This window comes from Convolutriloba macropyga, chromosome 9 (assembly GCF_964194025.1).
Source record: "Convolutriloba macropyga chromosome 9, txConMacr16.3, whole genome shotgun sequence".
Classification (NCBI taxonomy): domain Eukaryota; kingdom Metazoa; phylum Xenacoelomorpha; order Acoela; family Convolutidae; genus Convolutriloba; species Convolutriloba macropyga.
Genome location: NC_134476.1, coordinates 32,813,353 through 32,838,723, shown reverse-complemented (window position 1 = coordinate 32,838,723; position 25,371 = coordinate 32,813,353). Strand labels below are relative to the sequence as shown.

At 39.6% G+C, this 25,371-nt stretch overlaps 2 protein-coding genes across 4 annotated transcripts in view; one reads left to right on the top strand and one right to left on the bottom strand.

Moving 5' to 3' along the window:
* The window catches only part of LOC142345738 (tetraspanin-3-like), a 550,337-nt gene that overhangs the window by 100,730 nt on the left and 424,236 nt on the right, over positions 1-25,371 (top strand). The window lies entirely within an intron of this gene.
* LOC142345735 (uncharacterized) overlaps positions 1-25,371 on the bottom strand; it is a 47,675-nt gene that overhangs the window by 20,263 nt on the left and 2,041 nt on the right. Inside the window, exons 2-5 of one of the 3 annotated variants that reach the window (XM_075398029.1) lie at positions 21,501-21,691; positions 6,192-6,477; positions 5,382-5,534; positions 4,448-4,634 (exon numbers count right to left, since the gene is read on the bottom strand). In XM_075398029.1, the coding sequence (XP_075254144.1) occupies positions 4,448-4,634; positions 5,382-5,534; positions 6,192-6,477; positions 21,501-21,691 (817 nt within the window). The remainder of the gene's footprint in view (positions 1-4,447; positions 4,635-5,381; positions 5,535-6,191; positions 6,478-21,500; positions 21,692-25,371) is intronic. The other 2 variants (XM_075398030.1, XM_075398031.1) reach the window with 2 other exon arrangements.

Here is a 25,371-nt window from a genome sequence, read left to right as displayed (position 1 = left end):
AAAACCAAAAATTCAGTAGAAAAGAGCGAGAAGAAAGTGTCGAAGCCATTCAAACCATACGGTTTTCTTTGAAAACTTTATCTATGATCCATTGAGGGTATTTGCTAAGCCAATTGGAAGTAACACTAATAGGATAATGTGCTGAGATTTCAGAAGAACCAAAAACATCCAAAAATTTTCCAAATATCCAAAAAAATTTATGAAAACTCGCGCTTGGACTTTTTCAAACCAATAGTCTGAAGATAAAGCCAAAAATTAGATTATTTTTTTTGTCGAAGTAGGAAACAATGAGGTCCGGTAAAAACTGAGACGTTCGTACATTTCACGAAGATAAGTTAACGATTGGTTAATGTTCAAATCTTTTTTCGAAAAAATTTTTTTGAAGTCTTAGCAGCAATTAAATTCAATAGCTTTCAACAGAAGTAAAAAATACGCTCAGTCATGACTTGATAAAAAAACAACGATGTTTTTTATGCATGGTTAATCAACAGGATATCACAATAGGTCATATGATTATGAGAACAACCACAAATACAGGCAAAAACCAAAAAATCAGTAGAGAAGTGCGAGAAGAAAGTGTCGAAGCGATTTAAACCGTAAACTTTTCTCTGACAATTTTATCTATGATCCATTGAACGTTTTCCCTAAACCATCGGGAGCTATTCAAATCAGGATAATGCGATAAAATTTCAAAAGGATTCAAAAATACGAAAATATCCAAAAATTTCAAAACTGCTTTTGAAATCTTGTGGCATCGAAGTCATAAAAGCAATAGTTAGAAGATGAAACCACTGAACATATTTTTGGTTGCAGTAGAAAGGAAGGGGATCCTGTCATAACTGAGGCTGACATAGAGTTTACACAAAAAGGTTTATGATCGGTTAATGTTTATTAAAAAATTTCGAAAAATTATGTCTAAAGTCTTAGCAGCCATTAGCTGTACAATCGAAGCACTGAATAGCTTCACTAATGCTCATTATGCAACCTTTTTCTTTTGTATTCAACAATTCTATGCCATAGGGCTCCAAAAATGAAGTAAAACCTCAAAAAAAAACAAAATTTCATTAAAAATTACAAAAGCTAAGAGTCGAAGCAATAAAAAAAATGTGTGCGATTCCTTGAAAACGTGTTTTTTGTTCATTAGGCGCCATTTTACTGTACATCAGGTTTATCATTAACCAAACATCGATATGAAAAGTGACCAGTCTCTTGGTGACCTAAAAACAGATAAATTTTTGTTTAAAAAAACAGCTCTGAAATAGATTTCGAATTTTTTTATATAGTAAACTTCCCTATGAGACAAGAACCAGTCTTTTTATCACATTTGGTGTAATAGAAATACAAAAATGATTCCTTTTGTGGCGTGAAATTTTATTTTTAATGAAACATTTTTAAAGAAAAGATCATAATTTGAAGAAAAATTACATTAAAGTGAACCAAATCATACCAAATATCACGTGTTCACACTAAACTTCAATCCTCGGTAACGCCTCGAAAAAAACAAATTTCAAAACAAAATTTTTTTATTTCAAATTCTAGCCTGGACGAGCTTTTTAATGATAACACTCACATTTCTCTGCGATGAATATAACGATCGGCCAAAATTGACTGAACAAAAAAAACCCATTTGAGTATATAGTTCCTTCCCCCACAAGTTGGGTCGGAACAATAATGCAACTGTTGTTCACAACCCCAATAGAGCATATTTTCAGCCCTTTACAAAAATGGGGTCAAGTTGACAGTAATGTATCTCAATTTTGTTACTCAATGGCACTTCTGAAATTATGGACACATAATCAGACCATCGTCTGAATTTTTTTCTCTAATTAGGTTGTTCTGACTTATGATGCGACCAATGGTAAGGCTTCAGATTTTTATCTGGATGCACACTATGATCAAACAATAGACAAGATCTTTCTTTCTATTATAGATTTTTTCAGATTTTCAAGCAGACCATAGGAGTTACTGGCCTCTGAACAGACTGTTTTTCAGGCCTTGCCTTCAGATCACACCATTGTGCAACCATTGTTCCAACAATTTTTTCTACCTTAACAGGATGTGTAATTTGGGCCAAAATATACCTCCAATGTTCAACCAAAAAGGTTCTGACAACAAGGCAAAGTATGGAACAACTCTTGTAGTCTCTTGTAGAACAACAAAACCTACATGTAGTCTCATAACTATACTAGAGCGTTTATTTAATGTCCCTAGTGAGTCAATCATCCGTTGAAATAAATTTCTGATTACTGAACTATATAAATTAAAAATGGTAGACCATCCCACATGCAAAATAAGGCATTATAAATCAGTTAAAAATCATCTGAACAGTATGAAACAACTAATTTTGTAGACTATTAATTCAGACAAAGCCCACGGTTTGACCAAATTTATCAAATTATCTTCAGAGAAGCTGAAAGTAGAAGCAGCATGATCATTTAGTTTTGTCATTTATCTGATACCAGGTCTTCTTAGAGGTCCTTGACTAACATTCTGAATTGTAGACTACATTTTCAGTCTTGTGGCTCAGATATTGTAGCGCATCAGAAACAAAAATCTATTCTGACGTGCCAATCAAAGAAGAAAGAAGAGATCGAAAAGTCTCGCTTATTGTTTTTAGGAATAAACCAATTTGAACCAAGTAACAGGCTGAAGTCCCGATACGATACTATCTCCCAGAACGAAATGACTTCTGATGAGACTCAAATTTTTTCAGAGCTCGGGGTTCGCCTATGACAAGACTCAGGTGCGCTCAAAAACCAAAATCAAGACCGCTGAGGTTACTTGCAATCCCACCTTTCCTTTATGATAAGGCATTAGCGGTGCAACCGTGATCATTTATAATCCCACCGGGATGAGTCCAAAAACTTTTTCTAATAAGACACGCACTCGACGAATATCCTGTACTTGACATGCTCTCCGGTCAGACAACCCTGCTTTTAAAAATCGTCTCACCTGGGACCCATTACGCTCATAATTGTCTCTTCTCAGACTTCCATGCGCTCATTTTTTTTTCTGATAAGACTCATTTTGCTCTCATTTGTTTCTGATGAGACTTTTTTTAACAAAAAAATTACCCGAGTTGATAACAGTTGAAGTAACAGGTGTGCTCTGTTAATAGGTATAATTGAGTTTGATCAGTAGTCAATTTAATGGCGGATCTCAACAACAGCATTGGCTAAATAATATGATCCTTTCTTCATTAATACAATATAATTTTTGCAAATTCCAAACCTTTAGCTTTCTATACAGACTATAGGGAAGCCCTGGTGAACACTACGACCTCAAATTAATCATAAAGGAAGAAAAACTGCTCATAAAGAAACTTGAAGTATTCTGCAAATACATTGTTTCAGACTTGATTTAAGCTTTTACTCCTGAAATATGCTGATTCAGCGCTGAAATGCCCCGAGACTCAAGTCTGGGCTGCTAAGGAGGCAGAGGTTTCTAGGAAAAGAGCTCTCAAATAGAATTTGAATTTTTTTGATAGTACACTTTCCTATGAGACCAGAACTAGTCTTTTGATCGAGTTTCGTTCGTCTATTAGGAACTCAAAATTGATTGATTTTGTGGCGTGAAATGGAATTTTGAATTAATGGTTTTATTAAAAGGTCTTAATTTGAAGAAAAATTGTACTAAAAGTGAACAAAATCATGCCAAATATCCCGTTGTTCACACAGAACTTCAACCCTCGATAACTCCTCGAAAAAAAACGAAATAAAAAAAATCTTTTTAGTTTCCAATTCTACGCTGGACGAGCTTTTTAATGATACCACTCACAATTCTCTACAATGAATATAACGATCGGCAAAAATTGACTGAACAAAAAAACCCATTTGAGTATATAGTTCCTTCCCCCACAAGTGGGGTCGAAACAAAAATGTGCTTAATTCGTGGACCCTTGGCGTAGAGAACGAAGATGAGGTTGTTGCTACCGAGACCCAGCAACGGAGACTGAGCTGGGCTGGTAAATGTTATGTAAGAAATGAACTGAAGGTGTCAAAATTGTGTAAGTGAAGAGTCATAACTATGTTTAAAAGTTATCTTTATGTAATTAACGTGGAGGATGTGTGAAAAATGCTGAAGTTATGTAAGAAATGTGTTTAAAATTAAGCACATTAGGTGGATAATTGTATGACTTTTACGCAGAAAACAATTTTCTCTTTCAGCGTCTGTCACTGCAATACTACCATAAATTTCAGCAAAAACCTTGACCGAGGGTACATTACAAAAGAATTTCACAGTCACTGGAGTACGTTTTGTCAGCCTTGCAAAATTCGTTAAAATGCATTTATATACAGAGCTATAAGATTACTTTATTTTTTCGTGAATACCTTTTGATCAACGCAATAAGAGCACTTTTGCTAGGATTTCGCCTGCGTCGATTAAATAGCGATGATAAATTAATTTTTCCCTTATCATTTCTGGAATCCCGTTCCGTTGATATTACCTGAGCAGAGCGTAAACGCCGTCATCAAGTGTCGCTTCACTAGAGCCAGTCTTGTTTGCATTTTTCAGTACATCTGGAACGCCATCATCATCGTCATCATCATCATCGTCGTTATCAGTGTCCGGATTTTCCACTGCCACATCTGCTGCTTTAGCATCGGATGGTCCCCCGACTCCAGGTTTTTCTTCTTAAATAAGTAGAAAAGTTACCAACCAGATCCAGAGACAACTTGAAATTGAAGCGAGCTGTCATTTTTATTAACACAAATGGATCTGAAAGATCTGCCAGTAGGTGGAAACGACATTTCTGCTAAAAATGCACAGTTCGGTCTAAACTTTATGCGATCGAGGGTAATCATTACTTTATAAAGTTGTTCAAACCATTTTCTATTACTGAGAGATCAATTAATAAATTTGCACAAAAGTTCCCTCAATTACGGTTGTGGCTAATTCACAATCGTAATCGTAGGCAGCTTTCTTCTACTAATTTTTTTAACGTCTTGGCTGCGAACTTACTAGTTGATATCGAAGAAATAGAAAAAAAAGTTTGTTATGCCGTTCGGTCAAATAGTTTTCCTGGGCTGAGATCCCAACCCTAAAAATGCGAAAAAAAGAATTGCGGTGAGTGGTTGTAGAAATTGCGGTTTTTCTGATCGAAGCGACGGTTTTTAAAAATGCTTAGAACAAAGCAAAAATTAAAATGTCAGCGCTAAATTCACTGCAATTGTTGATTTTTTTCTCCGTAACTTTGCGACACAGTTTACTCCCATTTTGTTAGACCAATAGTGACATGATTACACTCTGATTGGTGAAACTTAAGTAGATATACCAATGGAACATAGAGATTAAGGTAAGCTGGTGAAGCCTTAGCATGAAGGTTATAAACAAGTATGTCTAAACTAAAAGCTCCCTAATTATAGTTATTTGTTGAAGACCTGCTTCATCGGGTGTGACGTCATCTTTCTTAGTTGTCTCTTCTGTGGCATCATCATCCTCATCGTTCAATTCAGGTTTTTCAGTGACGTGAGGGATGTTGTTATCTTTAACCGATGGTTTAGTTTTACCTGGCTTAGTAGACTTCTTTGCAACTTGAACACAAAATACATAGTAGCAACATAATTGCACACAAATTTACAAACAACAGTCATTTTTTAATTATGAATTTAGAGAGGTACGTCAAATCAGTTGAGCATTCTGATGTATTTTCAAAGAGATCGTTGCTAAAAGAGAAGTAAAACAGACATCATTTTTACTTTTCAAACAAGAACTAAAAGAGAATTTTTCATAAAAGGGGTAAAATTAAATTCGTTTGTCAACAGTTTTAAACATATAGCAAACTACGTCTTTTGTAAAATTTATAAATCATATTTCTTTAATCTGAGTAATATGTGTCGAATAAGCGTTGTTAATTGCCATATTAATAATCCGGCAAAATGTTCGCTACTAATTATTGCGAGTTAAAAAATCTGAGATTAATGCATTATAGTTTTTTCATGATATTTCTCCATCATATTTTTCCAATCTTAGTAAGCGAGGTCTGATAAGTGATGCTTACTGAAACGGTATTTATCCGGTATATCCAGCATACTGTTTTCAACTATTTTTTCAGGCTCAGAGTAATGTGACGTGAAGAAAATGTTCAAAATAAATTTACAAGAAAAGATATGTAACCACTTGATGAAAAAAACTAACTAGATATATGCTGTCGCAAATAAGGCCATACAGAGAGCGCAAAAGTGACTGACCTTTCACTTGCGTTTCAAGGTCAACTTTCACATCCTTAACAGGAGGCGCGCCTGCATTGTCGTTACCAGCATTACCACCACTAGCAGCAGCTGCAGCTGCCTTCTTCTTATGAAGTTCTCTCATTTGCTCCTTAGTCATCTGCTGCTGTGGCTGACTACCTCCGGCACCAGCATTGCCAGTCGCACGTTCAACCGTTTGTTGCAGCGGTGGTTGTTGTTTCTTTTGTTTCATTTTTGGAGCTGATCCGGGATCACCGGCGCCCGCCGCTTGATCCAGAGGTGCCTGCTATAAAAAATTACATTAGAAACAAACATAAAATCAAATCTCGATGGTCAAAATTAAAAACTGGAAAGCTAGAGATCGGCCTGGAGATAAACATTCAACTAATGACGTTGCAGTAAGTGCACCAAACACGTGGAGTGTCGGCCCCGTTTGCATAATAAGTTGGGGTTCGCCGTGCAAAGCACAACGAACCACAACTTATTATGAAAACAACAATGAAAAACTTTTTTAATTATAAGACTTTGTCCAAGTTGTTATAATTAAAAAAAGAACTGTTTCAGAAAATTCCCCCAATTCATTTTCAGTTTAAGTGAATTATCCACAGTTAAAGTATACAGCTCTAATTGAAGCATGCAAAAGCCATTTAGAGACTGATTGAAAACATCCTTGAGCACAATTATTCGTACAAGCAAAAAATTTGCCTAAGTTATAGGAAAAACTAAAGATATAATCAGTTTGTCTGAAAAAATGTTTGATAACTTGAAACACAAAGTCTTGGTGCAAATTTGTGACACTGTTATTTACTTCAGTTTTGGATCCCCACTGTATTCCGTGAAGTGAGTCAAATTTTAACTTCTAAATGCCTTGATTAATAACATGAGCAAAGCAGATCACAAATTGACAGCGCCTAAATAGCTGTCTGATTAGAAGAGAACAGCTGTTTATGAAAATCTTCACTAATTAGTAAAAGCTTAGCATGACAGCTCCTGAATTTTTGATTATAAGTTTTGCAGAACTAAGATCTTACAATGAAAAATTTCTTTTTAAAAGAAATCAACCATGAAATTTAAAATGTTTTCAATGAAACAGGCGCAAATTTGCCAAAAGAATCAAGTTTGCCAAAAGAAAGCGCACACTGCCTTATTGCAAAAATGAATTGTTTTAGGAAAACAGTTAGGTTAGTGTATTAACGCTAACAGAACGAAAACAGAAAACAGAAGCTACTTAAAGTTTTATAAAAACAAAAAATCAAACAGTTAATTTTAAAACAACAAAAATTTAGGATAAAAGTATTTATTTGAAGAAAAAACCCAAAGCAACAAAAAATAAAAAGTTTTCAAACATCAGTCCAATTATCTCAATTTTGTTGAGAATGGATATGGATGAAACAGATACAATAAAAAACTTGTTGAGAATGGAAACTATTGTCGTAGTTCTCAAAGATTTGTTGAATCAAAAAACACAAAACCATAGAGCAAAAAGCAAACAAAATTATTTCTTTCCGGAAACCAGAAAAAAAATAAGAAAAATTCATAATAATTGCTGATTATGTCATTGTTTCATTTAATCTTTGTATTTAAGTCTCCAAAATCAAAAAGGCAACCATTATATGAAAACTAGACATTGAATTGCCTTGAAATTTTGTTAAAGAAAATGGTTGAAATGGACAAATCACAATCTTGAAAACAAAAAATTTTCTTTCTAACATCACTTTAGCAGTTTGGAAGAAGTAAGAACTTGAAATGACTTGCATTTTGTCTCTAATTAGGTCTTCGGGGTGACTGTAATCATAATTCTTGCTGGAATTTTTGATAACATCAAAATGAATGATGCGTTGAAACAACTTTGGAAAAGAGCACCACATAAACTTCAAATAAATTCAATTGTTAGAAACAAAGACATGGGTAATAAGAGCTACACTCAAAAAGTCTATTAAAGCATTTAACTACATTCCAGTGTTGCATGCATAAGATCATCTCCCTCAAACATAAACCTATTCGCGCACGCACGCACGCACACAAACACACACACACAGACACACACACACCCACATACACATACTAAACACACAGTCACACACAGACACACACACAGACACAAAAACACACAGACACACACAGACACCAACACACACAAACACACACACCACACACACACACACACACTCACACCCACATATATCCACACACAAACACACTCACTCATAGCCACACTCTCACATACACATACACTCACACACAAACAGACTCACACACAGCGACACACACACAGACACACACACACACACACAAAAACACACACACAAACAAACAAACACATACACTCTCTGTCTCACACACCCACACAAACAACCACACACACACACTCACACATAGACTCTCACACAGAGACACACACACACATCGACACACACAGACACAAACACACACACACACCCACACTCACACACCCACATACTCACACACACATACACACACAAACACACTCACATAACCACACTCACACACACTCTCGCACACACACACGTCGACACTCACACAACCACATTCAGACACTAACACACACAGACACACACACAGAAACGCACACGCACATAAACACACACACACACTCATACACGCATTTAAACACCGGCACACACACATACAAACACACGCTTATAAAAAACACACAGCCAAACACACGCACACACACACTCAATCATTCACACACACACACACACACACACACACACACACACACACACACAGACACACACACACACACACACACAAACACACACACAAACACACACAAACACACTCACATAACCACACTCTCACACACTCTCGCACACACACACGTCGACGCTCACACAACCACATTCAGACACTAACACACACAGACACACACACAGAAACGCACACGCACACAAATACACACACACACTCATACACGCATTTAAACACCGGCACACACACATACAAACACACGCGTATAAAAAACACAGCCAAACACACGCACACACACACTCAATCATTCACACACACACACACACACACACACACACACACACACACACACACACACACACACAAACACACACAGACACACACAAACACACACACACACAAGAATACACACACACGCGCACACACGCACACACACATTGACTCACACGCACACAGACACACAGACACAAACAACACAAACAAACGTCGACACTCACACACACTCACATTCAGACACCCACACACAGACACACGCACAAAAACGCACACGCACACAAAAACACAAACAAACGCACACATACACTCACTCACTCACACACACAAACACACACTCACACACACACACACACACACACACACACACACACACACACACACACACACGCTCACACACATACGCACTCTATGACACACACAAAAACAGACAGGCAAACACAAAAACACACAAGCACAAAAACACACATAAATACACTCGCACACACACACGCACACACAAACACGCACACCTACACCCACCAAAACACACACACACACAAACACACACACAGACACACACAACAAACACAAACAAACACACACACACACACACCCACAAACACACACATACAATCTCTCTCAACCACTCACTCAAACACACAGACACACAACCACATACACACAAACACACACACACAGACACAAAAACACACAGACACACACAGACACCAACACACACAAAAACACACACTCATCACACACACACACAACTTCATACAGCTACACACAAACACACTCACTCATACCCGCACTCTCACATACACATACACCCACCCACACAAACAGTCTCTATAGCTGATAAATTCAGACAATCGCAGTAAGTTCAATTCATCTCTATAATCGAAGATAGCAACGTTTTTTTTTGCAAGAAGGCATCTGTATTCAACAACGCATAAAGGCCAACGGCCCCTCTCAATGGCCCGGCAAATCTAGCTCGATCTTTTTTAGCAGGTATTTTGTCTGAGTCGATTTTCGACTCAGATTGGTCACCGATACGTTTTCGAAACATAAAAATATTAAGCCTAAAAAGAGCGCAATCGATTCAGTATATTAGTAGGCTCAACGAAAATTATGTTTACTGAACTTTTTCCGAGCTTTCTATGCCAAATAGAACGTATTTTGTGTGCATTTAATCTTTTTATAAGGCTTACATGGTTAAGAGATTACGTAATAGTTTTCTCGCTGGATAGATTTCTCGCTGCTTTATTTAAATAGCGCGTTGTTCATTTAGTTTACTCGGTAACATCCTCCGGCCCGGAAGAAAATGTTGGGAGGATTGGCACAAGCTTAACTAGTGGGCGGACGAGCGATCCGGACTACGTGCGTAAGGCGGCGGAGCGGGCGACGCTGTCGGAGCCGTACCGAAGTTCCTCAATCCGAGCGGTTGGATAGTAACCCCTAGGGTTGCTTTCTTCAACGATGCAAACTAAATCACCGACCTTGAGGTGCTGCTCGGCAGGCGTCTGCTACTTAGATCTACGGTTCAACGCAGGTACATACTCCTTGAGCCAACGTGCCCAAATTGCATTGGCGTATGACTGTGCACGGGCGTATCGCTTACGATGATCGAACTCGTCGACGCCAACGATAGACGGAATTCTGGTTGCTTGGTTACCGAGTAGAAAATGATTAGGTGTTATAGCGCCTAGGTCGGACGGGTCGATGCTTACGGGCGTTAAAGGACGTGAGTTTAGTGCGTATTCGACCAGACAAAAGGTAGTGTTCAACACCTCATCTGTGAGGCGACGCGTACCGAGGATAGTGTACAGTACTCTTTTAAAACTCCGAACTAACCTCTCCCAGATGCCACCTTGGTGTGGCGCACTGGGTGGATTGAACCTCCACTTAATGCCCTTATGTGCAAGTTCGGTGGCAATGTTAAGCGTATTCCATTTTTCCACACATTCACGGAGCTCTTTCTCCGCTCCAATGAAGTTCGTACCATTATCCGATCAAATCATAGCAGGAGTACCCCGACGGGAGACGAACCGCTCCACTCCCATTACACAAGAACTAGTGTCCATGGACGGGACAACTTCAACATGGACAGCACGAGTAGTGAGACAAGTGAAGAGAAATCCCCACCTCTTCTCGGTAGTCCGACGAACTGTCACGTAGAATGGGCCGAAGTAATCAACCCCGGTGTTGGTAAAGGGAGGAGACTGGTATGCGAGTCTCTCCTTTGGGAGGTCTGCCATGATAGGTTGAATGGTTGCTGCACGGAACTTTCTACACAAGACGCAATTTGATTTGATGGAACGCAGTGTGGAACGTAGTTTAAGGATGGCATAACGTTCCTGTACCTTTGACCGTAAGTAATCGATGCCCTGGTGATGGTTTTTCAAATGAGTATGCCGCAGAAACAGTTTAACAAAAGTATGACGCGCGTCCAGCACGATAGGATGCTTAGTGTCAAAGTCAATTTCCACTAGCCGTCGGAGTCGACCAGAAGAACGGATGAGACCATGAGGCCCAATAAACGGAGTGAACTGAGCAATGCGGCTGCTCTTCTTAAAGGATTTGTTGTCAAGAAGATCCTTTCTTTCAGTATTAAAGGACTCTCCCTGAACCAAGTACTGGAGATGACGCTCGGCTTCGTCAAGCTCAACAGGGTTGGCTATGCTGCCGTCTACGGTACGGTAACTTTCATGAGATGGTAAAAGACGGAGCACATATGCGGTGACACGAAGTAACTTTTGATAAGAACTGAACTTATCAAACGGGATTAGATTGATGCTTTGTTCCTTAGGGGGCTTGGTTACGGATGCGGCTAGAGATGAGATGGAGTCATCATCTTGTTCCTTAGTTACAACGCCGAGCTTGATGTTGTCAACGACGTCGGTATTTGGTACAAAAGGGAATTGCTTAGTTCTCAAGAAGTCAGGACCCCTCACCCAGCTACTTGATTGCAAAACTTCAGCGGACATGCCACGCGTGCCAGCATCTGCCGGATTATCACAAGTGGCGACGTGGTTCCAATGGTCAACGCTGGTGTTCTCCAAGATTTCACTAACACGATTTGCAATGAAGATGGGGTGTTTGTTCGTTGAGTTTATCCACTGCAAGACGATGGTACTATCTGTCCACATAAAGACTTTGTCCACAGTAACCATTAATGCTCGACAGATTTCCCTTTTTAAACGGGCAGCGAGGAGAGCGGCTTGTAATTCCAACTTAGGAACTGTCATTACCTTCATAGGTGCAACACGGGCCTTGCCCAAGACAAACGCCAGCTCTGTTATAATCTCCCCGGAGGAGCAAGTTACTTGAGCCCTAAGAAATCCTACTGCACTGAATACGTCTTGCGAGCTATCACCAAACATGTGGAGTTCAAGATGTTGGAATGGTCCTGAAAAGAAACTTCTCGGTATAGTAATCTCAGCTAACCGCGGCAGTTCAACACACCAGGCAAGGAATCTGTCAACTGTGTCTTTAGGTAACTCGTCATCCCAACTTTGTCCATTGACACGCCAAATGTCTTTCAAGATTAACCTAGCACCAATAGTGAACGGTGCGACAAGACCAATTGGGTCGTAGACCTTTGACACAAGACTTAAGACCAAGCGCTGTGTTAAACTTTTCGTGATGGTGCTGTTAGTACCCCTACTCACAACCAGAGTATCGTTGTTGTGATCCCACTTAAGCCCAAGCACGTGCATTGATTCCTCCTTGGATGAAACGATGACCTTCGGTTCAGTGGATTGAGCAGACCCATCAACTCGGTCAGCCAGATCTGGTACATTGCTTACAAACTTAGTAAGCTTGAACCCACCTAGATGGAGAAGATGTACCAATTCCTTCGACCTAATGAGGGCCCTCTCGGGGGATTCCATTGGGTCCAAGTAATCGTCCATGTAGGAGTTCTCAAGGACGGCTTTCGCAGCTTCTGGGTACTCCTTAGCATTATCGCGTGCCGTGCGCTGAAGTGCGTAGTTGGCGCAGGTGGGCGAATCTTTTGCCCCAAAGATGTGGCGCGTATACTGGTGTACCACAACATTTGATGTGGGGTCCTCCCGCCACAAAAAGCGCAATGATGGCTGATCACATGGTAACACTCCAACTTGGAGGAACATTCCCTCGATGTCGGCGGATACGGCAAATGGATGTTGTCTGAACCGTAGGAGTACATAGATTAGGTTTTGCAGTAGGTCAGGTCCGGTGAGTAATGACTTATTGAGAGATGCGCCATGGAATTTTGCTGCTCCGTTTAGTACCCTACGAACCTTGCCCGGCTTGTTCGGGTTAACAACCGGATGGTGTGGTAGGTACCACTCTCGTTCCGAGCGACTTTCCACCTTATGAGCATCTTTGACCCTTACTACGTAGTCTTCGTCTAAGTCCTCTTTGATGGTACTCGAGTACTTTTCCCTTAATGTCTGATCTTTCGTTAGCCGCTTTTCCAAAGACTTTAATTGAACAAGCGCTGAGAAATAATTGTTGGGCAGTTCGATGTTATCTTCAGCCCATAGCATTCCTACATCGTACCTTTCTCCATTATGTACGGTGGTGTTTTCAAGAATTTCATGCGCACGTGCATCCGAGGCGGATCGTGGGTTTACTTGCTTAAGTGCGCCGTACGACTCCATGTCGTACCAAGATTTTACTTGACTAGCGAGTTCAAAATCCTGCTCCATATTAGCTTTGAAACAAGTCGAGACTAAACCTGAAGACAACGGTAGAGGGCCGCTTAGAACCCAACCTATGGGCAAGCGAACAGCGAAGGGCGAGGACTTCTTGTCGGCAGCGAAGTACTCTAACGGGCGGATGGCATGATACACATCCTGTCCAAGTATCATCTCGATGTTTCCATAGCAATATGTAACTGGGTCTAGAGCTGCTAGGTGCGGGTATGTTTCCTGAAGTGCTTTAATGTTAATGACATCGGCGCCTACATTCAAATCTTCCTTTACGTAAGGGCTGACTTTAAATGGTTCAAATGTTTGGTTGTCGCGTGGTGTTACAATTAGTTCAACTAACTTAGTGTCTACGACCTCCTCGGTATTTATACCCTTGACGGTTAATTTCAATGCTGTACCGTGCAAACCAAGTCTATTTGCAAGATCATTGGACACCCAAGAGTTACTGCAAGCGGTATCACACAAAACTAAAGCCGTGGTATCTTTACCGGAGGAGCTCTTCAACTGTAATTCAGTCACCTGAAGGAGGCCTTTCACATTACTCACAGATGACAAAGTAGTGGTCTTACTCGATGATTGGACACTAGGAAGTTTACTTTGATTTGCGCCAGCATTAGAATTAATGTTGTTGTTGTTTGAAGGGAATTTTGGTGGATACACCCTCTCAGCTTCATGAAGAAGTGTGCTATGGGAGCTGTTGCAACCGTCCTTCCTGCATTTCCTGGGGTTTGGGCATTGCCTGAACATATGCTTTCTCTCAAACATGAGAAACACAGTTTTGCTTCAGCCATTACCTTTGCTCGCTGAGTGGGAGACTTTTCTTTAAATACCCTACACTCCCAGATGCGGTGGATACCTTTACACACAATGCAGCGAGGGGTTGCAGGCGTTGCCGATGTTGAGGCTGGTCTCTGAGTGCCCTTAGTTTGTGTATTAGCAGCAAAGGTTCTTGAGGCAACTTTGGTCTTTACTACTGAGTTGGTGTTATCCTCAGTTCTTGCCTTCGATGAAGTTTGTTTCATTAAATCATGTGCCTCGGCCTTCTCCTTCAGCCAATCGTTGAAGTCAAGGAGTGTTGGCTTAACCCAATGTTTCTTCACTGTGAAGAGTGACCAGGATTCTTTCAGATTGGGCGGAAATTTTTGCACAGCCGTGTTGAGAAGTGAGGCGCTCTTAAGGTCTGCGTCATATGAAAGTGATTTAAAGACCCCAACAAGACTTGAAATTGTTGCAGAATAGTTTATGATGTTATCACTATTGTGCATCTTTAGTGGTGGAAAAGAGCTGAGTTTTTCTAAGTGTGCACTGACTACTGCCTGTGGTTGGCCAAATTTACGTTCGAGTGTCTTAAGTGCATCCTTATACATTACACCACAGTATGCGAACTCAGCGATAGCGGTTTTAGCTTTTCCAGTTACAAGAGTTTTTAAGTATGTTAACTTGACATCATCAGTCAAGGACTGTGCGTCTATGGCGCTTTTAAATTGTCCGAACCATTCGTGCCACTGCAGGGGATCACCATTGTATTGTGACAACTTCCACTCGGGCAGTGGATCGTTCTTCTTACAAGTAATTGCGTCCGCCAACTGCTTTATCAAATCCGCAGAGTCCAAAGAAGGAGCCGAAGGTGTGGGATGCGGCGGGCCACCCCAACACAACGGGTTCGGAACGGTAGCTCCATACGTTGGCGGAATGATCGGAGTGACAAAGGTGGGGGCGGTACCTGTGGAAGAACTAAATGGATTCGCTTGCGTGAAGTCTGATGTTACGTAATTTTGAGCGCCTGCTGCTGCTTGTGCATGAGGGGAGCGGTGCGATGTAGATATATGAGGGTTGATTAACGGGGCCGGTTGTACGGTGTATAAATTTGCAGATGTACGTACAAGTGGTACTGCATTAGATGGGACTGCTGCCGGAAAACGCCAGACATTTGGATCTGGAGGAGCAGGAGGTGCATGGGTTATGGGTACAAAGTTTTGGGGCTGAAAAGTCTTTTGTGGAGGTGGTGGATGAATTAATTGAGGTACGAAATTGTTTGCGGAGGAAATGAATGGTGCAGGCGGAGAATGGGGTAACAGATTGACATTATTCCCCACGGGGTTAGTGGCTTGTAGTGGGAGTGCTTGTGGCGGGGAAGGAGGAAAGCGGAATGCTGGTGGGATTAACGGAAAATGCGGTGGTGCGGGGTTTAGAACGGGGGATGGAGGGGCTGGTACATTTATGTGTGCTTGTTGCGGATTAAGTGCTAGCGGAGCATTAACAAGTGTATTTAAAGGTAGTGCACGCGAAGGGCTGACTAAATTCAACTGTCCCGGCATGCTCGACCTGCGAGGGAATTGATGATCTAACTGTAAACCATCGAAGTGCATTGTTGCTTGAGACAGTTGTCGGGCTGTGTTTGGGGCGTTTAGATTAGTTGGCATACCAAAGTTTATTGGTGGTGATGGAGGCGTATTTTGAGGCTGTCGCTGCTCTTGCATGATGTTGTTTGCAACATGTGCATCATTGGTTACATTGGTTCTACTACTTGGTTCATGGACAGGGAGGTTGATGTTGGCCTCAACTTGACCGTGTGTATTGAGATTGAAGTGTGAGTTTGGAAGTTGAGCTGAAGAAGGTCGTTGGACAATTGCTTGGTTGGATTGGGCGATGGAACCAGAAAAGTGCAAACTCGGTTCGTTTGCAACATCTGCCATGTTCCCGGCCGGTGACGAATTAACCCAATCTTGAACAAGTTTCTTGCTCTTGACTGAACTTCTTTCCGTAAAGAGCTCACTCATTTTGCTTGTATCAGACCCGCCTGTTGCTGATTTTGTCATCAACTCAATTTCCTCAAGGGCTGCAGCAGCTACTTCCTTGCGATGATCCTCCTCAAGCTGCTCAATTTCTAATTCCCGCAATATCGTTTGTTTTTCAATTTCAAGACGTTGTCTAGCAATGCGAAGCCTTGCCTCAAGTTGTTTCTCAAGTTCCTCCCTTTTTAGTCTTGATAATTCTAAGTCTCGTTGACGCTGACTTGATCTCTTTGAGGAAGTCATATGCGAACCTGATCTTGAGTGGTGAGAGGTATACATCTCTGCTGTCTCTTTGTCTTGGACCGAATTGATATACCCTCGAGCGGCAGCAATGAACTCGTCAGTTTTCTTTGTTACAGTCTCTAACCATTTCTCAAGATTCTTACAGGCAGCGTCTGGATCTTCAGTCTTTTGTGCCAGATCAAAGAGCTCTTCATTCTTATCAACTACTCTAGTAAAGGCATCTTTGCACTTCACAATCAGACGTTCGATCTTAACTTTCCTATCTTGCTTATCAACAGCATTGTTATTTTCCCCATAGATGTTATTAAGTTCAGCCTCTAATTTTGCTCTTGCACTATAAAGTTTGTTGAATTTGTCCTGCAAAGTTGTCATGATCTTAAGAAAAACAGGAACCACAAGTTTAATTTAGTACTATTATAAAGTACACAGACATGCAACAGCACAACACAAATTGGTTATACCGAACCCTAGTGTGACGGTTTGGCTAACAAACCGCCAAAGAGCAAAGATGTTCGTCGAGTACAATAGTACCCGGCGAAAGAAAGAAAGAACGGTGCGCAGGAAGCGCGAAAAGGGGCAGAACGGGAGACGGGACGGACGGGAAGAGACGCCGAACGAGTAACGTACGACTCAACGGGAAACCGGACGGGAAACGGGAGCGTCGGGCGAAAAGCGCGCGACAAAGCGGGAAAATGGCACGGGCGGAGCGGAAAACACAAGCGGGGAGGCGGGAAGATCGATGCTAGCAAACCACAGCAACAAACTCAACCAAACAAGCTAGCCGTAACTCCAGAATAAACTTAAGTCACACCCTAGAAAGAAGGAGAGGAGCTACTGCCAGGTAAACTAGCACAAAACATTATGGGGGCTTTATCAACGGCATCAAAACATCAAACATGAAACAATTTACGGCATTGGTGTAGTATAACCAAAAGTCGAAAAGGTCAGGAACTTTACTAGCCGTAACTCCAGAACAAACTTAAGTCACACCCTAGCAAACCACCCTACCCAGACAACAAAAAGGCATACTACGAAAATTGATAAAGCTACGACAAATTGCTAGCAAACAAGTGTGGTGAAAGTCATGAAACAAACCAGCCGTAACTCTAGAATGAACTTAAGTCACACCCTAGCAAAGAACGAGACTAAACAACAGACCAGCATACTAGCAGAAAGAAATTTTACTACAGCAAAACTCAACATACTACATCATACAACAAATAAACGGGGAATAGAAAGAAACAAGAAGACACGGAAACAAAGAGGACGGAAACGGAAAATGAACCCAGATAACCTGCGGAAAACGGACGGTAGTGAAAAACTCGAAGAATTGGGAGAGCGAAACGTTTAGTAAAGCGCTATCGGAGAGAACCAACCACAAACTAACCCGTAACTCGTGAGTTAACTAAGTCACACCGCCAGTCAGCGGGTAGACTCCAACAACAGCGCAAGACTAAGTGACATTCAGGTTATCAAAGGCTTGTGTGAGTTCCGCCTCCTCGAACGCATGACGGGTACGAAGCGTTTTACGACGGCGCTTTGAAAGTTTCTTCGGTCGGGAGCGTGTTATCAAGGACCGGAGGTTGTTCTTATGAGCTAAGACTATGGTGAGTGTTTTCAGCTCAAGCGCAGGCCTTTGGTGTAATGCTCTGTACTCTTTAAGTAAACTAAGATCTTTCTGTTTACGTTTAGACACAATGTCTTTCACTAAATGGATGGTAACTAGAGTACTACGCTTGAGCTGATTGTAAATATCAGGAGTTCCCTCTTTGGGGCAATACACTATAGCTTCTATGCGCTCCTGATACTTTTCAAGCACTTCAATAAGCTGCGAAGGTGTTAAAGGCTTATTGTTGTTACTGCGATGACGGGACAATGAATTGTTCACCACATCATGCCATATAACTAGCCTCTTTTTATCACGGAAGAAGTGACTCAATTGAAATTGCGCGGTTTTTCGGACTTTCAAAGCGTTAGGATTAAAACTCAGACCCGGTAATGCGTAAATTCCTTTTTTATAATGGTCTTGTAACGCTTGAGGCAAAGTTTTTATGGCGTGATGAAGTGAACTTGCAGCTAATATGAAAACCATATAATGTTTTTACAACATAATTGATTTCAGCTTTGCTCAAACTCCGAACCTTGACGTTAAATGCACGATTTTCACGAGTTACCAAGAATAAGCGCTTATTTGCAAAAAAAATCAGTTACCTGATCTTTTTTTGTTAAGTTTGAAAGACTTGACCAGACTTGTTTTTTACAACGTTTTAATCTATCTATCTACTATATTAGTATGCTAGAATGATCGGATAGATTTTATTCCAATTTTTTTCTCAAATCTGGTCACTTTTTCAAACTTTTTTCTTTGGTTCGCGTGATTTAGACGTTTATAGCTTTTTTAAGCCTAATTCAGCGAGATATAACGCCATGAAACAATTATTGCATTTTTTTGCCGAAAATTTTCAAAATTGATGTTTTTAAACTCAAAAAATTATGAGGGATAGGTTATCGGCGACCTGAGAAAATGAAAATAACGGATTTGAGGAAATGAAACCAAAGGTAAGGGGGCTACCAGATTTGCCGGTTTCTATAATACTAATTTACTGCAAAAATCAGAAGTTTTTTTTTTTTCAACATGAAACTTTCCTTGGAGGAGTCTTACAGTTTTCCATCCAGCGATGTTGAGATCATGCATTTTCTTTTCTTTCCGCAATTTTTTCATCAGAGACATATGAAGGGGTCCAGCCCACATGTATCCAGTTGATGGAATGATGGCAGAGGTATCCACACTGTGATAGAGTATGACGTAATCATCTGCCAGTCGAGCATACTTGAAATACCACTCAACTGCCCTTCCTGAGTTCTCGCTCTGGTCCACGGGCAGGAACACTTTGCGCTGGCCGGGTTGAGGTCCCGGGCCGTTTGAACTGGTTGACGAGGTCCAATGTTCAGAAGTCACCTTAGTCGGTGAATAGAAATAATTGATGAATGGTCCAATTAAATAGTCTGACGAGAATTAATCACGCCTCTGTCTTCGGAGTTTAAGAGTCTTCAACCAGTTTCTGACCTGGCTAATACACTACTTGGATTACTTGTCACTGATTGTGGAGCTTTACTGAAGCGGGAGCAGGACAAGTTTGAGCAGTAGAACTCGTTAGTCATAAGCAATGAGTTTGTCAGTAAGCACAGTTCGACAAAGGCAAACCAACCATCCAATCACTATTTAATAAATTTATCGTACCAATTACGCTAAACGAGTGTACACTAAAGGCAGCTCAAGGAGCGGCACCAGAAAATATAGCTGATAAATTCAGACAATCGCAGTAAGTTCAATTCATCTCTATAATCGAAGATAGCAACGTTTTTTTTTGACACACACAGACACCAACACACACAAAAACACACACTCATCACACACACACACAACTTCATACAGCTACACACAAACACACTCACTCATACCCGCACTCTCACATACACATACACCCACCCACACACACAGTCTCACACAAAACAACACACAGACAGACATACACACAAACAGACAAACAAACACACACACACACACACACACACACACACACACACACACAAACAAACACATACATTCTCTCTATCTCTGTCACACACACACCCACCCATACAGCCACACACACACACACTCACACATAGACTCTCACGCACAGACACACACACAGACACACACAACACAAACACACGCACACACTCCCTCACATACCCACACACCCCCACACACACACACACACACACACACACACACATACACACACACACACATACACACACAATTACACACCCGCACTCACACATTCACACACACACAAACACTCATACATAGACACACCCACACTCACACGCACAGACACACACACACACACGTCGACCCTCACAAACTCACACTCAGAGACTCACAAACACAGTCACACACACAAACGCACACGCACACAAACACACACACACACACACGCACACACACATTTACACACTGGCACACACACACACAAACACACGCACACACACTCACACACACACGCACACTCTCACACTCACACACACTCACACACACACGCAAACACCCAAACTTACACCTAGACCCACACACACACACACAAACACACACAACACACACAAACACACACACACACACACACACCCACACACACACCCACTCAAACACACGCACACACACCTACACACACACATACACACACCCACACCCACCCACCCACGCGCGCGCACAAACACACAACACAAAACACACGCACACACACATGCAACACACACAAACATACGCACACACAGACTCACATACGCAAGCAACCCAACCAACACAACCCCACGCACCCACACACCCACCAACTTGTGCACCTTTACATACACATACAATATATTACTCACACATGGATCCACATATGCTCACACATGCGCTCACATTCAAGAACACATACTCGCATGATTTTATTCATAGGCTTACAAGAGACGTGCTGACACATGTATGCACTCATATGAAACACTTGAAGATTCCATTTATAACTTCAAAAAATTTAAATTGGTAAGGAAAGAATTCTGATCTCAGATCTCACCCTTCTTGACTGTTTCTGGGCTTGATGGCCAGCTTTGGCTTTCGAGCGTTGTTGACCGCCTGGAACCGACTGCCCTGAGGGGTTACTATTGGGTTGCCTCTTCTGTGGTTGTCCATGGGGTACACCCTGTCCCTGCTGTTTGAGTTGATTTTGAGCAGCAGCAGCCACAGATGGATTTACGTTCTTCAGCTCTTAAAACAAAATTATCCCATTTACCACCGAAATGTTTAAAATGCGATCAAGATGACTCGTAAGATTGCGAAAAATAATAAATCGATTATAAATCGATTTAAAATCAATATTTTTACCCAAGATGTGCGGGATTTCCTTTATACTGAAAAACGGAACGCATCCTATTGCAAAACTGCTGCTGATAATATCAATAATCGTGAACAAAGAAAAAACAATCAACACAGAGTCAGAGTTGTTAGTATAGGAACAGCTAAAAACAAGTGAAACAAATTAGAGAGTTATTTAAGTCGCGAATTCCTTGTGAACTAATTGATTATGAAAATCTTGCACATATTTTGCTCGGTCCGCTGAGATAAGAGAAGTTCTGAAAACTGAAATTGTGAAACTTTCGAAAAACGCCGTTTCGCCAAAAACGCCGTGTTAAATATTGAGTAAAAAAAGTATCATTTGATGGTTTAGATTTTTTGATTTTCGTTGTAGTTCTCGAACACAGACACAAAAATAGTTATGGTTTTTGGAGAATATTAAAATCTTCAACGAACTGAACTATTGTTTGACCTGTTATTAAGTAGATTGTTTATTTGAGCTCAACTAGGACGAACGGGTCCCGTTTTCAAGGTTAACACAAAATACTTGATCAAACGTTTTGTTAGGAATTTTAGCTTCAACTTAAAAAAATTCTTATTGCTAGTATTTTGACATTTTCATTATTTTAAACGATTGTTATCTGTATTTGATTTTACTGTCGGCTAAACTTTCACCAAAGATATAAGTCAACTGAAAAAGGCTCTCTATTTTTAAGTGTTGCCCAATTTTCAAATATTTTGTTTTGCTGTGAATAACAAACCGCAATGATTTTTCACTTGTGAAACATAATTGACTTTGAAATTAGATTCATGATGATCTAAGTTAAAAATTCTGATACATTTGACCATTTTGAAGCAATAAAATAGCCATAATTTGCAGAAAAATAGTCATAGAGTGAGCAAATAAAGTGACCAAGGTTGATTGAGAGGCATTTCGAAATAAAAAAAACAAATTGTCGTCGAATACAAAGCTAAGATTAAAATCTATAAAGGCAATCAATACAGCAAGTTCTTTAAGTTAATCCAAGTTATTTGTTCTATTGAGCTATGGATGGCCTTATGGATTCAAGGTGAAATTTTATTCATTTAGAGAATCAACTAGTAATGATATATCGTTGATTGGGAGCATACTGTTTTTATAGTTCAATTCCCATATGCGAGAGGAACTATATGCTCAACTGTTTTTTTTTGTTTAGTTTTAGCTGATAGAAAAATTTGTCGCAAAGAGAGCTGTGAGTGGTATCATTAGTTGAGGAATTAAAGGGGCTTAAGTTTTTTGTGAGGATTTCGGCTCAATTTTTTTTATTTATGTTCAAATTTTTGAATCCTTTCATTCAAACTTTGTTTTTTTTGCAAAAATAATTTAATATATGCCTAAAAATCAAGTTTTTTGTTTGATGAAACGGGGGTGTTGAACTTTTCAGTTAGGCTGATTTTATTCCATTTAATTTAATATCTGATCATTTTTAACATGCAAATTTTTTAAGTTTGTTAAATGTGTTCTATTAGGGCTTATATTTCAGTTTTGGTTGGGATCGACAAATGGGCCAAGATTGATGTTTTTAATTTTGAACCTGTCATTTTATAGTAAAATCATTAGTCTCATAATTGGTAGGTCACGTTGACTTTCAATGAAGGAAACTTTGCGTTAGAAAACCATGTCATATTTTAACTTGTTTTTATTATTTTAATTTTTTTGACAATCTTTGAGTTCATAAAGGTTGTGACTGTTTTTGAATCATAAGATTTGGTGTTCATTTTGAAATAGCATTCTTTTTTGTGGGCTGAATTGCATAGAACTCAAAATCTAAATAGAATTTTTGCTTCATTAGCAAAATCATGGGTTGGCTTGATAAAATTGATTTTTTTCTGGTTTCTTATCTTTAACTAAAGTTTTCCATTGTTCAATTATTGACCATCCTACAAAAATATAAAACCTTACTGCTATGCACGTCTTTCATATTTGAGAACCAATCAAGCATCCTCGAGATTCCATTACTGTTTTATTTTCAAAGTTTCCTATCTTTATTTCATAAGTTTTGGATGAGCGGGGTTGGAGTATTATGTGCAAACGAACATTACCGATTCCCAGGCTCCTTATTTGCTTCTAGTTCGATAAATACGACTCTATCTTGTTTCAAAAGATTTTTGCTTAATGTATTTGTTTGAAACAAGAGCAACGATTGCAGATGAAAAGTCAATAGACTGTGCAAATGCACATTACAGGGCTGTACATTACTCTTCCGACCCATATTTCTTCCGACCCCTCTTGAGGGAGGAGGAACTATATACTCAAATGTGTTTTTTTTGTTCAGATAATTTTTGCCAATCGATGCATTCATCATAGAGAGTTGAGATTGGTATCATTAGAGAGCTCGTCCAGCGTAAAATATGAAATTAAAAAAAGTGATCTTCGGTTTTTACAGGGAGTTATTGAAGTTTAAATTTCTGAGAAAAGTAGCGTGAATCCTTTTGTTTTTATTCATTTTTTCCTGAATTTTTGACTAAATTTTCGTCAACTTTGCCGAAAATTGTTGAATTTTTTAGAATATTGTTGTTGATTTTGTTTTTAAACACAAAAAAATAATGTCGATTATTTTGATTTATTTTTTGTCAAAAATTTAGGCCAATTATTTCAAAATTCAGACTTTTTCATCAAAAACAACACGAAGTAAGCCTCATTGATTAAATTTACCGGAAATGAACACACAAACACCTCTAACACAGTCTTAGTAGACTCATTTTTTTTTAAATTTTTCAACCTCCGTTGAGAGTGCTCTGTAATTAAAATTTTGCCGTTTTTCGCTAAATTTACTCGTTGATTATCAGTAACGCAAAACTTATTTTTGAGTTTTTAACTAACAAATTATCTAAATCTCTAACCTTCGAAAAATGAATAGGTCCTATTGGACGATACGCATTAGCAGGGCTAGTTTTTGACCAACCTTGGACTGTTACAGTGCAAAAGTAATTCGCATTGTAATCAGTCGGGTTTCTTACAAAAAATTGACCATTTCAATATTAATTAAAGAACAGAACATATCAAATCAAAAGTCTAGTTTATTACTTGAGAGCTTTTGATTTTTAAAAATTGATTTAGTTTAAAAGTTGATTTTTAAACAAATTATGGCTTAATGAACTTTTCCCCTAATTTTGTTCTTAATTTAGTCAACTGGTAGCTTAGTGTAAGCTAAAGAAAGAATGCTTTTTTATTCTACTAATTAAAAATTTAGTTTCTATTGCAGTTTTCAGCCTTAAGTTACCGTTTTCTGGCTTTGATACTACTAGATTTCAGATTATTTTTTTTAGATATTTGCCAGATTTTGACGTTTTCTAGTTTTGTCCCATTATCCCATTATCACATTATTGACAGTTCTAACATCATATTACTTGCTTTTAAAAAACAATTGATCATTTTAAAAACCTGAAAAGTATAGATTATTGTTTTAACGGCTTCGACATTTCTTCTTGAGGAATTTAACTGAGTTTTTTTAAATTTGTCTTTATCTGTCGTTTTTACTTTGTCGTTTTAGTCGAATGAAGTCATTTCATGTGTTTCCTTGGTTTGTTTTAAAAATAGATGAGCCAATATT